We start from the raw sequence: 18,513 nt of genomic DNA, 5'->3' as shown, positions 1-18,513 counted from the left end.
TCAAAGCTGGCTGGTGTATACATTATATAGCATGGAAATAATTGAGGACAGAAAAGTGAAACAATATTCTTTTTTTGAAATGTTACTGAAAATTCTGGGAGACATGTCCGGTAAATTCACAGGTAGAAGCTGCCCTCTGGTGGTACATAGTACAATCACAAAATTCAAGGTGTTTTAACCAGTAAGGACTGTAAATTGGTGAATAATTTACAGCAACTTAATTACTATAAGTTAACTAATATCCTGTAGTTACAGTCTGTAGTAACTATTAATTTACATTACATTAGCCAAGATAACAGACTGCACTGCTGACATTTACACATTTAAGATCTTTGAGTGGGATTTAAACTCTTTATTTTTTCACTACAGTGATGAGTATTTTTCAGTAGCAATTTGAAGGCAACATGGGTCATTGGAGAATTTGCATTCATATTCTATCCTGTTAGTTACTGCTAGTTCTACCTTGGGAAAGCATCTCCTTGTCCAATTTCATCAGATTCTTATGAAGTTGAAACGAAAGAACAAAATGAAAGAAATGCTAATCTGAGTTCCTTATAAGAATAGTCGGGTCATCTTAAAAATGACCTGCAATATGTGAGATTGAGCAGGATAGTACAGAACAATAAAAAGAGATAAGGTCCATTGGTAGCTTATTTCATCTTAAAACGCAATAGGAGGAAGAAGGAGAACTAAGTATGTTTGCTACCTTAAGTTATTTATAAAAATAATAAAGGCAGGGTAAATAAAATAAAATGAAATGAAATGAGAAATCCAATAACAAGAAACATTTTTCTTGTTCAGTTCATTGAGCCATGACCTTAAGTAATTCATTGTAAATGAGAATTGGAAATTGTTATGGATTCATATATTTCATATTTACCTTCAGTAAGATATCTTATATAAATCTGTAATTGGTATACTTCTTTGATGTTGCTCAACTAAAAAAAGCTTGGCAATTAAAAAGTTAGTTTCCAAGGAACTCTGATATGTTTAAAATTCAGTAAGAAAAAATATTTGAAGCAGAAACATCAGTTGGATCCTTGTTTATCTTCACTAACTCATGAAGTAGATTACAGAAATGAATGGCTGGACTTACAGAGTTACATAATATTTTCTTCAAATACTTACGTACAAATCATTTAGTCCTCTCTATTCTCCTGATTTACTGCCATAAATAACAAAGTTGGTTTAGCAAAATATATATAACTCCATGAATAATATATATTTGTACTAGTACCATCCTAAAATAAAGACTATTCAAGCTTGCATCCTAAATTGCATGCATCATATAATAACCATCTATCTCTGATAGTAAGCCATTAGCTAGGTTTCCTGCTCATGATGGGATTTGTACCTAATTCAGTTTAGTAAGTTATCTAGCTACTGCATTTTGAAAACCATGGTTTATGGCTTAATATAAAAGTGATGCCTAATAAAGGGGACTTACTCCACAAAGTATGACTAAATAAACAAGACTTAGCACAATGTGTAAAGTAATGTGTTATCAGAATGATCAAAATAGAAATAATTAATTAGTAATTATTTTTCAATTAGCTTATGTTGCAGATAATATAATAGTTCCTCCTATCAAAATGCAGAGCAACTCAATTTACAGGTTAAAACTACTTTCTACTCACAAATTATATGTTGACATTAGCTTTAAACAGGCTGTATGTTCTCCTGGAGGTTGTGCAATGATTTCTTTTACTATAGCTGGTTTTAATCTTTGTACTCCAGCAATGATATTATCAGTATTTAAAACATGAATTACAAGAAGATCTCAAAGAAAGATGCTAAGCAAATGCAAGAACATTCTTGATGGATTGTAAAGATCAAAGCAACTAATGATAGAAGAATGTTTCAGATGTAGCCTCAATAGGTCAAAAAAGAGATTAGAAAGCCCTGAAGTACTTACAAAAGCATTAGGACCTGTCATCTCAGAGTCCCAGTTCAATCCTAGCATGTTAGAAGGTAGTTGACTGGATTTTACAGTTTCCCACAGTTTAGAAATTCTGCCAATCCAGTTTTTTAGCCTGTAATCTCTCTTTCCCGTCCAGCATTCCTTATGAAAAATTAGCTGCCTACTAGGACAGTGAAAACATTATGAAGGAACAATTTATTTAATGCATGCTGTGAGAAGAGGGAATGGACTTGAGGGACAAGAACAAGAGCTACTACTAAGACAAATAGTCTGATAAAAGAAACCTGAGTCTGGGCAGGACTACACTTAAGAAAATATCTTAGAGAAAATTCCGTTACTGCATTTTTATAATAAAAGTAATATTAGCCTGCATGACTTTGATTTCCCAGACTGATCTTCCTTGAAGGACTGACATGAATTTTGCAAGTCTGAATGTGCTTTCCTTTTCTCTGCCTTTATCTCTGTACAAACAAGGGTCTTACCTGAGAAGTTTTTTCAGGTTACACTTCCATCCCAGACCCAGGCTTCTTTTACATGACTATTGTCTTGGTAGTGCCTTTTCTTGCTGTTCCCTTTTCCCATTACAGTGCATCAACATAATTTAAGTATCCTTCCTTTAAAAGCACTCACATTATCTTCCTGTGGCTATTTAGCTTTGCTGGCATTTTCAACAAAAGTTATGTATTGTACATAAACTTGTTTGTGGAGATAGAGAAAGAAGGCACTAATTGAGCCTATTTCCATTGGACTTATTCTCAGGCTGGGATGTGCAGATCAGAGTAAATCCAACCTACTTTATTACTTAGTTTTTCAAGATGGATTTTTGTTTCAGAAGATTTCTCCAAATTTGTTGCTTGTCGGTTTAGAGGTTATTCGGTATTATTTATTTATACAAATACATGGTTGCTAAGATTCTTGGCCTTTTCTCTTTTTTTTTCCATACCAAAAATGCCACACACAGTGGTATGAAGCTCTTGTGGATGGTAAATGAAAACTAATTTCTCAGAGAATTCCACAGCATTAGCAGACTTTTGCTATGAAAAGATAGAAGCCAAATTTATTTTTTTATGTAGAAGAATCCAAGTAGACCTTGGATTACAACTATTTCTTTAGCAACCTTTCAAAGTTACAACTGTGCTGAAAAATGTGATTTACGACTGGTCCTTGCACTTATAGCAAAAGCGCTTTGACTTATATACCACTTCACAGTGCTTTACAGCCATCTCTAAGCAGTTTACAGAGTCAGCATATTGTCTCCAACAATCTGGGTCCTCATTTTACCGATCTTGGAAAGATGGAAGGCTGAATCAACTTTGAGCCTGGTTGAGATTTGAACTGCCAAAATGCAATCAGCCAGCAGTCAGCAGAAGTAGCCTGCAGTACTGCATTTCTATCCACTGCATCACCGCAGCTCTTTTGATAGTTACAGCATCCGTGTGGTCATGTGATCAAAACTTGGGGAACCGAAATGTATTTACAATGGTTGCAGTATCCTGGAGTCATGTGATCACCATTTGTGACCTCCACAGCCAGCTTTCAACAGTCAAATCTGAGGGAAGCCAGATCAGCTTAATGACCACCCAATTCACTTAGGCATAGTGATTTGCTTAATGACCATTGCAAAACATCGTAAATCAGGTACAATTACTTATCAACCACTTTGCTTAGTGACAGACATTCTGCTCACAATTGTGGCCATAAGTTGAGGACTACTTGTATCCAGACTTTTTGCTGCAGAAATATATTATGTTCTTAGCAGAATTAAAGCATGCTGTGCCTCAATTAACTATTTTCAAAAGTTAAATTAATAGTCAGATATGTTGGCTTCATCTAGAGATCATGGAAGGCTGATCTCCTATAAGAATTTGGTGAACCAGTTGCAGATGAAATCATGAGCAAATAAATCTGCTATTTTAAATGTGACAGAGAAATCTGATCTTAGCTTTCAACAATTATGGTATATGAATCAGGTCTCCCTGTCCCATAAAAAAGAAATTTGGAATATAGAAAAGAGGAAACATTTTGGGGGCATTTTCAGAAAAGTACAGAAAATCCTACCTATAGATACTAAGGAGTCTTCTATGTTCCTAGCTGACACAGACACACCACCAAAAAAAAAAAAAAAAAAGCTACAAAAGAAGCAGCAGCTGGAGACTTGAACATGACCTAGATTCGTATTCAGTAATTCCTTCTTGGCATTCAGAGTGACTGCTACTCTTGGACCGCTGCTCACTCTGCTGGAAATGTCCATCTTTTATTACGATCCTCTGAGCATGTTTGCAGACTCAGGACATACCAGCCTTTCTATTTAACTAATTGCGAGGATTGCCTCTTTGTATGCTCTCGGCAGGCAAGACAGGTCTGTACTTATCTGCGTTCTGAAAACTAAGATAATGTTGTAGTTATTCATCTCTTCTAAAGAATAACTTTCTTATTCAACAAATACTCTTATTCTGTAAGATCTCTTTTGTGGGGGGAGGGGGAATGCTTACAGTTTATCTTAAAAGAAAGGGAACATTTTCTTCTGTAACCTTGAAGAGATTAATTATACAACAGTAGAGATGCATTTCATTTTTATATTAGGGAAATTAGTTTAAAATGAACTTTCACTAGCCATCATAGGAATCTGCAAGATCTTCTGATGCTTGTCAATGAAAGCATCATCATATTGTGTACCGGCAATATATGAACAAACGGGATACATGCTGAGAAGGTGGGATCTTGCTTTCAACAGACTGACCTGCTGACAGACATACATAATTGGGGATGGGAGGCACTATTCTGCAGTTTCTTCTTGTTGAGTGCTTCCAATGGAAAAGAGAAGCTGAGTCCATCGGGTCACCCAGTGTGGGGTGCCCAGGATTTGGCCCACTCCCCCATATACCTGATATCAAGGGAGGAGACATCCATTAGATTGGGATTAGACATCTTCAATATGCTGATATTTTATGATTGTAAGCAGCCAAAACTACCTTGACGTAAGATGGGCAGGCTAGAACTTTTATAAATCAACCAATCAATCCAATTCAAGTCAATCAAACTTATCTCAAGCCAAACAAGAAATGATAGAGGCAGGTTATTTGAGACATTACCTTTTCCCAATTACTTCAGGTCCACCAGAAGCATACTCTAGGTTCCATCTACTAAAGGAACTATGTTTGGCAAAACCCAAAACATGGGCCTTTTCTGCCATGGAAAACCTGAGAAACCTTACCACCACCTGCAACCAATAAGACTGGTTCCCTGTCACTTTGGAAGTCTGATAAACTTGGTTATGTCTACAGGCTTGAGGTTTCATGGAAATGAGGATTTAATGAGGTGGCTACATTATATGCAACATCTATGCGCTCCCTTCTATCTTTAGGTTTTCAAAAATATTATTTATGTTTTAATTTTATAAGATTTTTATAATTGTCTTTTATGATTTATTGGATGTTATATAAATATGATAATTAAGCCCTGATTTGGTATTTGGAAGCTGTGAGGGACTGAATGGGTAAAATAATCCCAGTAAAACCAAACTGTTAAAACCAAGGTGGGCATTGTTGTATAATCCCATTTGTTGTTCTAGATAGAGATGCACTTTCCATGAAAGATCTGGTATGCAACATGGGCGTTTTCCTAGACTCCTGATAGAACTGAAGATGGAAGTTGTAGCCAGGACAACCTTTGTCCAGTTTTGGCAGGTTAGTTATTGCACCCCTTCCTGGACAATGAATCACTATAGTGATTTATTTATTAAAATTATACACCCCTCATCTCATTATCTCAAACACACCATCTTGGCATCTCTCTGACTACTATAGTTTCCTTTGTGAGCCTGCCCTCAAAAAAAAGTTAAAGGCTGCAGCTCGCATACAATGTGGCTGTTTGGTTGTCCATTTGCTGAATGGTACCAATTGACTTAGTAGAGTAAAAAAAATATTTGCAAGGATTGCATTGATTGCCAGTTGGCTTCTAAGCCCAATTCAAGAAGCCGGAGATAATCCACAACTTGGGCTCTTCTTACCCTCTATTTCAGAGGTCCCCAGACTTGGCAACTTGAAGACTTTGGACTTCGACTCCCAGAATTCCTCAGCCAGCTATGCTCAGAATTCTGGGAGTTGAAGTCCACAAGTCTTAAAGTTGCCAAGTATGGGGACCTCTGCTCTATTACCTTACCTAATCTAAATTTATTGAGCTCACCCATAAGAGGCTGGGCAATTGGAACAGAGAGAATGATTGAGGCAAGGCTGTCCTCCATCCTTTTGTCTTTCTGGAAAGTAATTAAGTCAATCCTCTTCCCTAAAATATTTCACAGGAACATTTTAGTTAGGAAAGCAACTGATTTTATTTTGATGTTTGCATTGTTTTATGGATCATTTTATTCTATGTATCATAAGCACATTATGCTAATGGATAACACAGAATTAACTACTACTGATGTCAAAATGCTCAATGCTTTTTTTAGTATCAGTCTCCAAGACTAAAAAAGCATCTGTAAGTTTCCAGTCAGTCTGTCCATGCCTAGCCAGAGACAGTGCCTACTCATTGTAGTAAGATATGAGCTGATTCCAAGTTTTGGGTGTTTTAGGTGAATCCACCCACAAGTTTTTTTCAGCACCCCTGCTTGAGAAATATGCACATGCAAAGTAACATTCTCTCAGCTTAACTTACTTCATAGAGTGGTTGTTGTGGAGAAAACAGGAGGAAGAAGGTATGTTTGGGAGGAAGGTATATTGGATATAAATTTTATTCATTTATATCCCATTTTTTCTTATTTTTACAAATAACTCAAGATAGTAAACATATCCAACATACCTTCCTCCTCTTGTTTGTAATGTAAAAGACGTAAAAAAGTTGCCTACTATTACATTAGGATCCTAAGCATTTCCTTTCTGGATCTGAAAAAAAAGAGCTAAGAAACTCTGAACAGATGACTGGGAAAAGGACTGCAAGAAGATTGATATACACCAGAACTCCAACAATTTAATCTCCTGCCACAGTAAAAATATGTCCATTTTCTGTTGTTTTCAACCTGGTACCTTTCACACATAATTCACTATAATAAACTCCCCCCCCAAAAGGGTGTGTTACTGAGACAGGATTTGAAAACAAAGGTCTGGTAAGCACCAGATTAAATTTTTAAATTTGTGTGCTGCCCATCTCACCCAAGAGAAAACTCTCTAGGCAGCTTACAACCAAGTTAAAACAGAAAAAAATAAACATCATATAAAGGTTGGGAAGAGCAAGTCTGTTCAGTTTCAGGGAGTAGCAATGCTTTTGAAAAGCCCATCTGAAAAAAAATATCATACCAATAGGATAGGTTTTGGGGTTTTTTGAACCAATACTGTTTAATGCATTTCCTGATTGGAAAGAATTACACTGCTCAAAAAAATAAAGGGAACACAAAAATAAGACATCCTAGACCTGAATGAATGAAATATTATTAAATACTTTGTTCATTACATAGTTGAATGGGCTGACAACAAAATCACACAAAAATTATCAATGGAAATCAAATTTAGCAACCCATGGAGGTCTGGATTTGGAGTTACACTCACAATTAAAGTGGAAAAAAACACTACAGGATAATCCAACTTTGATGTAATGTCCTTAAAACAAGTCAAAATAAGGCTCAGTAGTGTGTGTGGCCTCCACATGCCTGTATGACCTCCCTACAATGCCTGGGCATGCTCCTGATGAGGTGGCGGATGGTCTCCTGAGGGATCTCCTCCCACACCTGGACTAAAGCATCCCCCAACTCCTGGACAGTCTGTGGTGCAATGTGGCGTTGGTGGATGGAGCGAGACATGATGTCCCAGATGTTCTCAATTGGATTCAGGTCTGGGGAATGGGAGGGCCAGTCCATAGCATCAATGCCTTCGTCTTGCAGGAACTGCTGACACACTCCAGCCACATGAGGTCTAGCATTGTCGTGCATTAGGAGGAACCCAGGGCCAACCGCACCAGCATATGGTCTCATGCATATGGGGTTGGAGGATCTCATCTCAGTACCCAATGGCAGTCAGGCTACCTCTGGCGAGTACATGGAGGGCTGTGTGGCCCCCTAAAGAAATGCCACTTCATACGATTACTGACCCACTGCCAAACCAGTCATGCTGGAGGATGTTGCAGGCAGCATCATGGCGTCTCCAGACCCTGTCACATCTGTCACATGTGCTCAGTGTGAACCTGCTTTCATCTGTGAAGAACACAGGGCGCCAGTGGCGAATTTGCCAATCTTGGTATTCTCTGGCAAATGCCAAACGTCCTGCAGTGTTGGGCTGTAAGCACAACCCCCACCTGTGGATGTCAGGCCCTCATACCACCCTCATGGAATCTGTTTCCAACCATTTGAGCAGCCACATGCACATTTGTGGCCCACTGGAGGTCATTTTGCAGGGCTCTGGCAGTGCTCCTCCTGTCCCTCCTTGCACAAAGGCGGAGGTAGCGGTCCTGATACTGGGTTGTTGCCCTCCTAAGGCCTCCTCCACGTCTCCTGATGTACTGGCCTTTCTCCTGGTAGAGCCTCCATGCTCTGGACACTACGCTGACAGACACAGCAAACCTTCTTGCCACAGCTCGCATTGATGTGCCATCCTGGATGTGCTGCACTACCTGAGCCACTTGTGTGGGTTGTAGACTCTGTCTCATGCTACCACTAGATTGAAAGCCCCGCCAGCATTCAAAAGTGACCAAACCATCAACCAGAAAGCATAGGAACTGAGAAGTGGTCTGTGGTCACCACCTGCAGAACTACTCCTTTATTGGGGATGTCTTGCTAACTGCCTATGCTTTCCACCTGTTGCCTATTCCATTTGCACAACAGCATGTGAAATTGATTGTCAATCAGTGTTGCTACCTAAGTGGACAATTTGATTTCACAGAAGGGTGGTTGACTTGGAGTTACATTGTGTTGTTTAAGTGTTCCCTTTATTTTTTTTGAGCAGTGTATTTATACAAATAATAAAGGCAGGTTATAAATAAAATGTTTTTTTAAATAGGCCAACTCTTCACACAAATGTTTACTCAGAATAATTTAATCCATTGTTTAAAACACCAGGTTTGCTCTTTTAACTACCACAAGACCAACCTAAAGGACAGGCTTTTGAACCCCCCAGTGCTTGCAAAGCTATTACAATGAATTTTGCACCTGCATGCAAAGACCAGCAGACAAAGTCTGTCCCAAAGCATTCCTGCAATCAGACGAAGCCCATTTCCCCACGTTAGGAAAACCCTATTTATTTTAAAACAAGGATAACCTTTGGACAGACTCTGTTAAAAGAGTTGCCGGGCCGAAACCGTATCTGCAATGCCTGAAAGGTTAACTTAAATGTCAAAGATTGCAGAGCCTTTTACAGCTTAGCCAGTCCTGAGTGCCATCACAGTCCCCCTATCCTCCCCACCCCACTCAAAACCGGCAAGGAACCCTTGTGTAAAAATAATTATCCCGCCAGTGCCACAATCCCAAATCGTCCTGACGTTTCAGCCTTGCCTCCATTCTCTGCTGGAGGTCATTTCCCCTCACGAAGGGTATTTGCAGCTCCGAATACAAAAAACCCAGCACCAACTTAGGAAGGCCCATTGCAGAGTAAGCGCACTTCCCTTTATTCGCTGACGGACAGATAACACAAAAACGGAGCCAAGCCTTGGTGCGTGGTTTAATAGAAGGCCTGTGGGGAGGAACCCAAGCAGGTTCTCGGCTCTAAAACTCGTCCCCAAACGGGCGCACTTCGCCTGCACTGCCATCAAACACACACACACACCCCACATCAGTCTCAAAGCTCGCAGACGCCATTCAAAGGCCTCATGCCTTTGACTCGGAGGCCGACTGGCGGCTGCCAAAAACGGGGCCTTCTATAAGATCGCCTCAGGCGGCGCCGGCTACTTCTCCGGAAGGCATTTCCATCCCAACCCCGTACCAAGCTCACCGGTACGGAATTGGGCGGAGGTGAGGGAGGCAACCGGAAAGAGTCACACTCCCCTCGCCTGTCCGAAGGGGTGCAGGCAGCGCACGCACGCAACAACGCCACGTTCCCACAACCGGCGTGTAAACTCGCGGGTACCCCGGCGAGGGAGGGCGACGGAGAGACCGAGGCGGCTGCCCGACTTACCCCGTTGGCGGCGGCAATGCGGAGGATCAGCTGGATGGCCTCTTTCATGTAAAACCGCCCGTCGCCCCCCACCACCAACGTGGCCGCCTGCCTCTCCGCCGGTTCGATGGTGGAGATAATGCTCTGGATGAAGTTTTCGGCGTAGTGGGCATTGCCTTGGAAAACCTTGACCCGCTTGCGGAGGCCGCTGGTGCCCGGCTTCTGGTCGAGATAGGCGGTGGTTTTGACGGTCACGATCTTCACCATGGTGGCCGGGGGTTGGCGGGCGGTTTGGAGAAGAGCTGGCTTGGCTGCAAGGCTGGCTCTACCTTTCGTAGCAGCCGCTGGGCTGGCTTTACCCCAAGCAGCCACATCTCCTCCCACTTAAATTTAAAGTCGCAGAGGATCCTTTCCCCACGACCGGGTTAAAACGCTTATAAAGCCCCAGTCTGGCTTTGCAGAAAAGTATCCGGGCTCTGCCTAAGCAGATCCTTATCCTCTCTCTTTCGTGCAGCCTGCCCAGTGATTGCCTTCCTCCAGCCCAATGGGTTACAAATTTCTGCACACCTTGAGACTCCTGAATGGTGTAGAAATAAGGGGAAAACTAGCTAAGGACAATTTAAAACTGACTCAATCTGTACCTAACTAGTAGCGTACAGACATGCCCTAGAAATCTTGTAGCGTGGTCCTAGGATATGCCTTGGTTTCTCATTCTCAGCCCATGACAGATACAGGTAGTCCTTAACTTATTGACCACATTTGAGCCCAAAATGTATGTTAAGTGAGAAATGTGTTAAGTGAGTTTTGCCCCATTTTATGACATTTGTTAACTGAATCACTACAGTTAAATTAACACACTTATTAACTGAATCTGGTTTCCCCATTGACTTTGCTTGTCAGAGGATTTTAAAAGATGATCCCGGGACACTGCAACTGTCATAACCGTGAGTCAGTTGCCGAGCACCTGAATGTAAATCACGTGACCATGGGTATGCTTCGATGGTCATAAGTGTGAAAAATGATGCCACTTTTTTCAGTGCCATTGTAACTTCGAACAGCCACTAAATGAACTATTGTTAAGTTGAGAATAAGCTGTACTTAGGTGGTCTTTATCTGCACTGCCACTGGATTATAATTTCATCTTATTCTGACATGGTTCAAGGATGCCCAAGATGTCCAAAAATAGCTGTATCCTTAACCAAACCGCCCACCATATCCTCAGGGAAGACCCCAAACTTTTGCTGGAAATTCCCAGGATCCATCATGCACCTGGCGCAGGCCGATCGAACAAGCCGGGACTTCCTGCAGAGAAAATAACACCATTGAGTCAAAAGGCAACCAAGAGTAATTTTTCCATACCAATGGATCAATGTTAATATCCTCCACAATCAGATTACATCTCAACCTCCCTGAGATAAAATCCATATTTAACCTAAAGCCTCTGGTATTCATTGGGCTGTTGATGATTTGGAACAGGTCATGGAAGCCACCAACTCCTGAGCTGCCCCACATTACTGATGGCAAATTGAAATCTCCCAAGAACTAGCAGTCATAGGACTTTATTGCCAGGGAATCCAGCAGTTCAGACAGGGTAGCCACTGGACAGAAGGGAGGGTGATACAGCAACAACAGCAATCCCAATTGTTTCTTTGAGCCCAGATTCAGATTCTTTCTCAGTAAGTTTATAGCAGTGAGTACATATTTGTTCTTTTTTCACTGTCAGTCACAATCTTAACTTTGATGAGGTTGCAAGGGGGAACTCATAACCAACTTCTTATTCCTTGTTACACCCTATGGAATAAAATGCTGCATGTTTTTTTTCCCCAGTGGGACATACCATGATGGATGAATTCCAACAGTGGCTTCAGTCGAAAGCAGACTTAGTTGTGTGCTCAAAAATTGTTTTCTAATTATAATTTCATTTCTTCCATAAATTAAAATACAGCTACACTAAGCATCAGTATGAATGCCTTCAACTTGACTTGAAGGGCAGATTATGAAATTACTTGCATGGTTTTAATTTCAGAACTGACATTTACTTGTCTAGTGTTCTGTTACTTCTGAAGTTAGTGTATGAGATGGACTCTGAGATAAATATAGCATTTCAATACTTCTTGCTCTTGAAGGTTATATAAATCTGATATCTTACTTAAATTTTAAGCTTGTTTATAGAAGGAAGGCAATAGATAAGATTATCATTCTTCAGATAATAAATGCAATAAATAAATGATATAATAGTGTATTTCAGTATTAATGTAAACAAACATTGAGGGTTTTTTTAAAAAAATTCCATTCACTGGACATAACCACTATTTTCCAATCTTTTTAATCTGGAACCAATGAACGTGCTACATATAATTTATATAACCAGTCTTAACATTTTTCTAAGCTCAAATTTTAAAATTTAATAATGGAAGTTATAAAAATATGTATTCAATGGTGATGCCAGAATTCTGGAGAGACTATATGTATGGTTGATAATGAAAATATTTTCATTACTGAAACTGACAACTTATTCATTTCAAACAATTTGAGGTAATGTTCATTTTTTTCATAAAACTTAGTTTATCACAAACTTACTCAAAGACTGCAATTCTATTCTGTGAGATTCTGTTGAATTCAACTGGGCCTTTTCAAGTAATTACAATAAACATTTGGATGGAAACAGAATATTGCAATATATTGGGATCAGTGGAAAGTGAGAACAGAAGAAAAATGGAAAAACTGCAAAAACCATAATCATTACTTCACTTAAAATACACAGGAGAAGACAGTTATGAATGAACAAAGAATAGTATTTACTGTGCATAATCCCTTCATTTTAGAAGCCCACCCCAGCTCTGTGAAGATAAAAAACCATCAGAAAACATCACATGACTGCAATGTGACACCGCGAGTTTGACATCCATGCTGTAAATCAACACTTCAAAACTAATACAGTTAATGCTAATTCATTAAGGGCAGGTGAAGCAATTATTCTACATCTTCTGTATGACCATTTTTCCTATTTTTTTAAAAAAAGCATCCTTTAGATTTTTAGTTAATGGAAGCCAAGATACAGCTGAGTAAAAGAGTACAGAATATAAAGTGTAACTAGAGTCTTCCACAGGGTGCAATAAAGGATGGGTTTATGATGCCCATAATGAAAATAGGGCTGTTACAACCATGTCCCCAATATTATCTGTGACATTTTGGAGAATATAATAATTCATTCTCAGCACTGAGAAAAGAGTAACCTTTTATGATATATCTTATCTGTAACAAAAGTCAGAGAATTTGTAAAAAGTACTACACTTCCAATATCATTCACTTAAGGCTCTGGTTAGAAAATCAACTACCAAAATGAGTATGAGATCAGTATATAAACACAAAATGTAAATGTTCACATGACATATTTTTAAAAATTGTTTGCATTTCAAGATAATGTTGAATATTATGTAGTGCTGGAAATAAATCAGGGCATTATAAACAGATTGAACTTTATTCTTTAGAATCTTGATGTGCTGTTGCTCTTTTGTAGTCTATTTCATTTGTTATAATTTTACTAAAATAGTTCATTAATTTCAGTTTCTTTTCTGCATTGTACAGTTTCTTATCAACATTAATGAATTCATGTATATGACATCCATGTGCCAGAAAATCTGTTCTCTGTATGCTTTTCCTAATTCCTTATCTTATACTAAAGGTGAAATAAAAATTAATTATATCTGCAGATTACTTATATATGGTTTCATTAAAGAATCAGAAAACAAACATAATTTTACAGCTTTATAATTGAACTATAATAAAGCCATTCTGACAGCGTATGGAGCTCTGTTAGCTTCCACTTAAGTATATATATTTTATTGTACAAACTCAGGTAATTCCAAAAGACAATAGATTGACATTTTGTTGTTATTGGATCAAGGCATCTACAGTCTTGCATGTGGTCATTTGAATATTTTTAATGACATATTACAACATATAAAAGTATGCAATTTTTTAAAACAAAGTTCTTAACAGAATCCTATTTTTTTAAAGAGCTGACAAGGAATCCTTCCATTCAAAGGAGTCCTTCCAAAAATGAATGATTTAGAAATATTCATTTTTAAAAAAATAAAAGATAAAGCTGCTTCCAAGTTGATTTAAACTGTTGATGGCTACATCCATGCATTTTTTTAGCAGCATAATAATGGACACAAGCAGCAAGAAATTGCAGTGGAATAGGTTTCCTGCTACTTGGCAGACTTTTTTCCTTTTCAGTTTGAAAGGATATGGTGTGCCATTGAGACATTACTGTAGACATGGGAAAAGCCTTTCAAAATGATGCTGAAAGAAGAATTGGAAATATATCAGTCATCACTGATAATCTCAGGAGCCTAAGTTATATCTAGTGCTTTCAACATAAACCCATATTCCAAAAAGTACTTCTTCAAAATGCACAAGATATGCTAGTTGGAGGATAATATGTGTTTTCCATCAACAAAATAATACATCCACAATGCTAAGAAATTGGAAAGGAAAGATTTCCTTAAAGGAAACAAATTTATAACCTCTGCAAAAAAGAGACAGAAAGAATAACTACATAATAAATATGTAATAAAATGACCACCTGGAATATTTTTCATAATTGATATGAGATTTACTGAAGCTGCAATATCACAGGTGACTGAGAAGATAGAGCAATGTAAGAGATTTCCAAACAGAAGTCTAAAGACATTTGACTTTAGGCACAAGCAAAATAAAACACAAATGTGGATGTTATTCATTTCCTAGGTATGAGGGTGTTTGTTGGGGTACCTGGTAAGTATAGCCCTCTTGTTTCTTGTGTGGTTATTTTTCAAAATTAAGGCAAAAATAAAAACATCAAAGTTGAGTAGATAAAGGTATTTAAGTATCTAATTATTGATTTTGAATCCTTCGCCCCATGGAAATTTCAGTCTTCAGCCTTGAAGTTTTCTCTAAATTGAGAAATTTATTTTACACATTCTTATGTAAAGGACAGTACAGTAGAACGTCTGGTCACAAATATAATTCATTCCATAACTTTGGTCACAACCCGATTTGGTCGTGACTCGAACCTAATTTTGGAAATTTGGTGCTTACTAAAAAAATGGCGCAGAAGAGGAAAATGGCTGCAAAAAAAATATTGTGAATTTTTTGGTCGGAACCTGATTTGGTCGTGGTCAGAAGCGTTCCTGACCAGAGGTTCTACTGTACATAGTTTTTGGGTTGGGTTGAGAATATACATAGTTTACATATGATTTATTATCAAACTCCTAACTGTTCTGTCTTGCAGAGAAGTAAGATGTTCTTAGACTGAGAGGTTATTTTGCTGGTATGTGGTATTTGTATTTGTTGGTGCTTGTTTTTTAATTTTTATGATATGTAAGGAGTTCCTTGGAGAACTTTGTATGTTTATACTGATTGTCTTGCCTATAGAAATGGGCAGCATTCAAGCTATATAAATAAATGAATAATATCTCCTTACATATCATCTGAGAGTCTACTGATTACATAGAAATACAGCCTAAGTTGAACAAACCAAACAAATTTGTTATAGCTACCAGCCTGATAGTTTACAAGCAAGAGATTGGAAAGCGAGTTCTCATTATTTCTTTATTAGGCTGTTGAAATAGAACCTGTTATTAGTGGTTCAAAACTCTATATTTTCACACACAATATATCATCTTTGAACATACTGGAATTACAGGCTAAATTGTGTAGGGGTTCAAATACCTAAACACAGAGAAAAAATATCCTCAGAGAGGATGCTTTAAAATTTTAATATAGAACAAATGTCACTGCCTAGCAATGTTCAAGATATAAAGGACTTCAGAGTTCAATAACAAATAGAGAGTTGTTATTTGAAACAAAAATGTAACTCCAGAGAACAATCAGTTCAGTCTTCTAGCAGCAGTTACATTAGGTGGCCATAACCATTTCTCTCCCTTATACAGTGGTCTCAAGGTGCACATTTTTAATGCATTTTAACAGTTTCCAACTAATGTTTTTTATTTCTCTAGCTATTATTTCTGTTGAAAGAAAACTAGTAAAGGTTGAATCAGGAAAAGGAAAACAAATGGGAAAAGATCAATATTAACACTCTACAAATATTGACTTAGCAAAGTGACTTGGTTGTTTTTCTCCCGCCGGAATGGGTATTGAATGGATGACTTATTTAAAAGAAATTACCTGTAAAACTTATTAGTCTAGATAACAGTCAATATTTTCAAGAAACAGTGTATATTTACCAATTAATGTCTTCTGATCTGAGCAGGCTTGAAGATATTTCTTTCCAATTATCTTTCCTAAGATGGTTGTGATATATAATCTTTTAGGCTACTTAAGCATTTAAAGTCCTAATAAATTATTCAATTTTGAATTTCTCAGTGCAATTTTATTCAAGAATGCTTTGCTTTATGGAAAGGCTTATGTTGTTCTACCAAACTTTCACACCTGCAGAGCCTGTATCTGGTGAGGAAAACACAAAGAACAAAAAAAAAACCTGACCTCTGCTCCATTTGCCTCAATAAGCTTTGAAGTTTTGTTGCTCATGATATCCATACTAACAGAGCAATATATGTGATTTGTACTGACTTCACTGATAATTGGTAATAAACTTCCATCCTATATCTGCCAAGCAACATTATACTCAAACGTTAGTGGATCCATCTGCTTTGAATTAATAAACATTAGAATCCATATTTTGAAATCAGCATCATTATGATACTAAAGGCAGCTCTAGTTTAGTGACCATAATTGGGACTGGCAGTCTGGCTGCTAAGTGCTAGAGTTACTAAGTGGAAAATCACATGACTGATGGTCTTATGACCTTACTTCCCCTTCAGTTGTTAATTGAAGCAGCATGGTTGCTAAGCAAAGAATCAAAGCAAAGAATTTTTTTCTTACTTGTTTCTAACTTTGAATTGCTGCATGAGGCAGGCATTAAGCAAAGACTACCTGTATGTCTTCTCCATTATGAAGGGAAAGTTCATTAGATTATGTTTTCTCTAGATTATCAAATTAAAGTCTGAATAGAATATTCTCCGCAGTTCAAAAATTATCAATAAATTAATAAGATGAACTAATTTGTTAAATGACTGGGTATAATGAAACCTCATAAGCTCATATCATTTGCCCTATATTTATTGCTTGAATTTAAATATAAAAGTAGAACACTACTAGTACATTTCCATAATCTTATTTGCTATTTTCTAAACTGTAATTGTATTGTTTAAGTTGTTCTATTTAAGCAAAAAAGAAACATTTATGGAACTTTTATACTATTTCCTTTGCAATTGAGGGAAGAACACAAATTAAAATACAAATCACAGCCACTGATGACACTTCAGAAGTTCTGAGTCCACCCTAATTTCAGAGAGATGGTCAAGTATTTAATTAAGCTTATTGCACTACAGTCAATGGCACAGTTAAATGTTTCCTGCTGGATGCATCACAACCAATATTTGAAGTAAAATCTACTCAATCTGTCTGTTAAATCAATGGAATGATAAACAGATGGTTGATTTACTGTATTTTATGTTCAATCATTTCTTCAATTTTTGAACATAAGTGATACATGAGTCAACTCATGATATACAAAGAAAAGAACTAGAATGACAGATACTAGCAAGCTTTTTTTTTACGTTTGTGGCAATAATGACAAATTATAATTTCTGGCATTAATGAAGCTAAAGTTACCAATGAAATGTGCCAAACGGATTCTGTCCACTGTGAAATACAGTGTAGTATTATCTAATATTTATTATTGTACCAGGCCTTTGAGATGGATTTTGCTTGACTTGTTGAAGGACTGTATAATAAAGCAAACCAAAAAAGAAATCACATTTGTTGAAACTGATACATTTGCTTTTTTTTCAAAGCAATCTGAATTTATAGTGATTTGAATTTCACTTTCTTGATTGTAGTATTATTTAAATCTACTGTGAACTATTTAAAATTCATTAGCACAATAAAGTAAAGGTAGTCCAGTGGATTTTATTCTGCTACTTGCTACTAACAATAGTGGGTGCTGCTGCTCTCCTGTTTCATTAGCAAAATACCAGAAACCAAATAAACAATAGTATTTTTGCAATTATTCTTCAATTAACAGTTTTTGATGTAAAAATTATGTTGACTTAACTTTTTCCAGTTGCCACATTGCCCTGAGGGTCACAATTTGGTTTCTAAAATTACAGTTATAGTTTTGCCTTACTGGCTTCAATCCACACCTTATATGCAGGTGTAACCTGTGACATAGCCTGTTCATTGCTGATGAAATCTATTATAAAATAGATTTGTATGGAGGCTTTAGATATCTGATTCCTAGCAGTTTTATCAATACACAGCAAAAGAAGTATATTTTGAGGTGTATGAAGAAAAGCCTGCATCTGAAACAATTTACATCACCTATTTACATTTTTAAATCATATCTAGAAATATTGATCACAATCGATACATTTCCTTTAGGCACTGTATTACCTAATGGCACTTTTACCATTTTTTTTGAACAGCAGCTTCCAATGCTAAATGATT

The 18,513-nt window shown here is 37.4% G+C and overlaps 1 protein-coding gene across 1 annotated transcript in view; it reads right to left on the bottom strand.

The window, feature by feature from the left end:
* PGM1 (phosphoglucomutase 1) overlaps positions 1-10,323 on the bottom strand; it is a 30,923-nt gene extending 20,600 nt beyond the window's left edge. The window contains exon 1 of the mRNA XM_026665977.2: positions 10,018-10,323. Coding sequence (XP_026521762.1) covers positions 10,018-10,263 — 246 coding nt within the window. The 5' untranslated portion in view covers positions 10,264-10,323. The remainder of the gene's footprint in view (positions 1-10,017) is intronic.
* Positions 10,324-18,513: the final 8,190 nt, after the last annotated feature.

The sequence above is a fragment of the Notechis scutatus genome, chromosome 3, assembly GCF_049901735.1.
Source record: "Notechis scutatus isolate UNSWTSFEM ecotype Mainland chromosome 3, rNotScu1.2, whole genome shotgun sequence".
NCBI lineage: Eukaryota > Metazoa > Chordata > Lepidosauria > Squamata > Elapidae > Notechis > Notechis scutatus.
The sequence above is the reverse complement of the archived record's forward strand: the minus strand, read 5'-3'. Positions and strand labels throughout refer to the sequence as shown.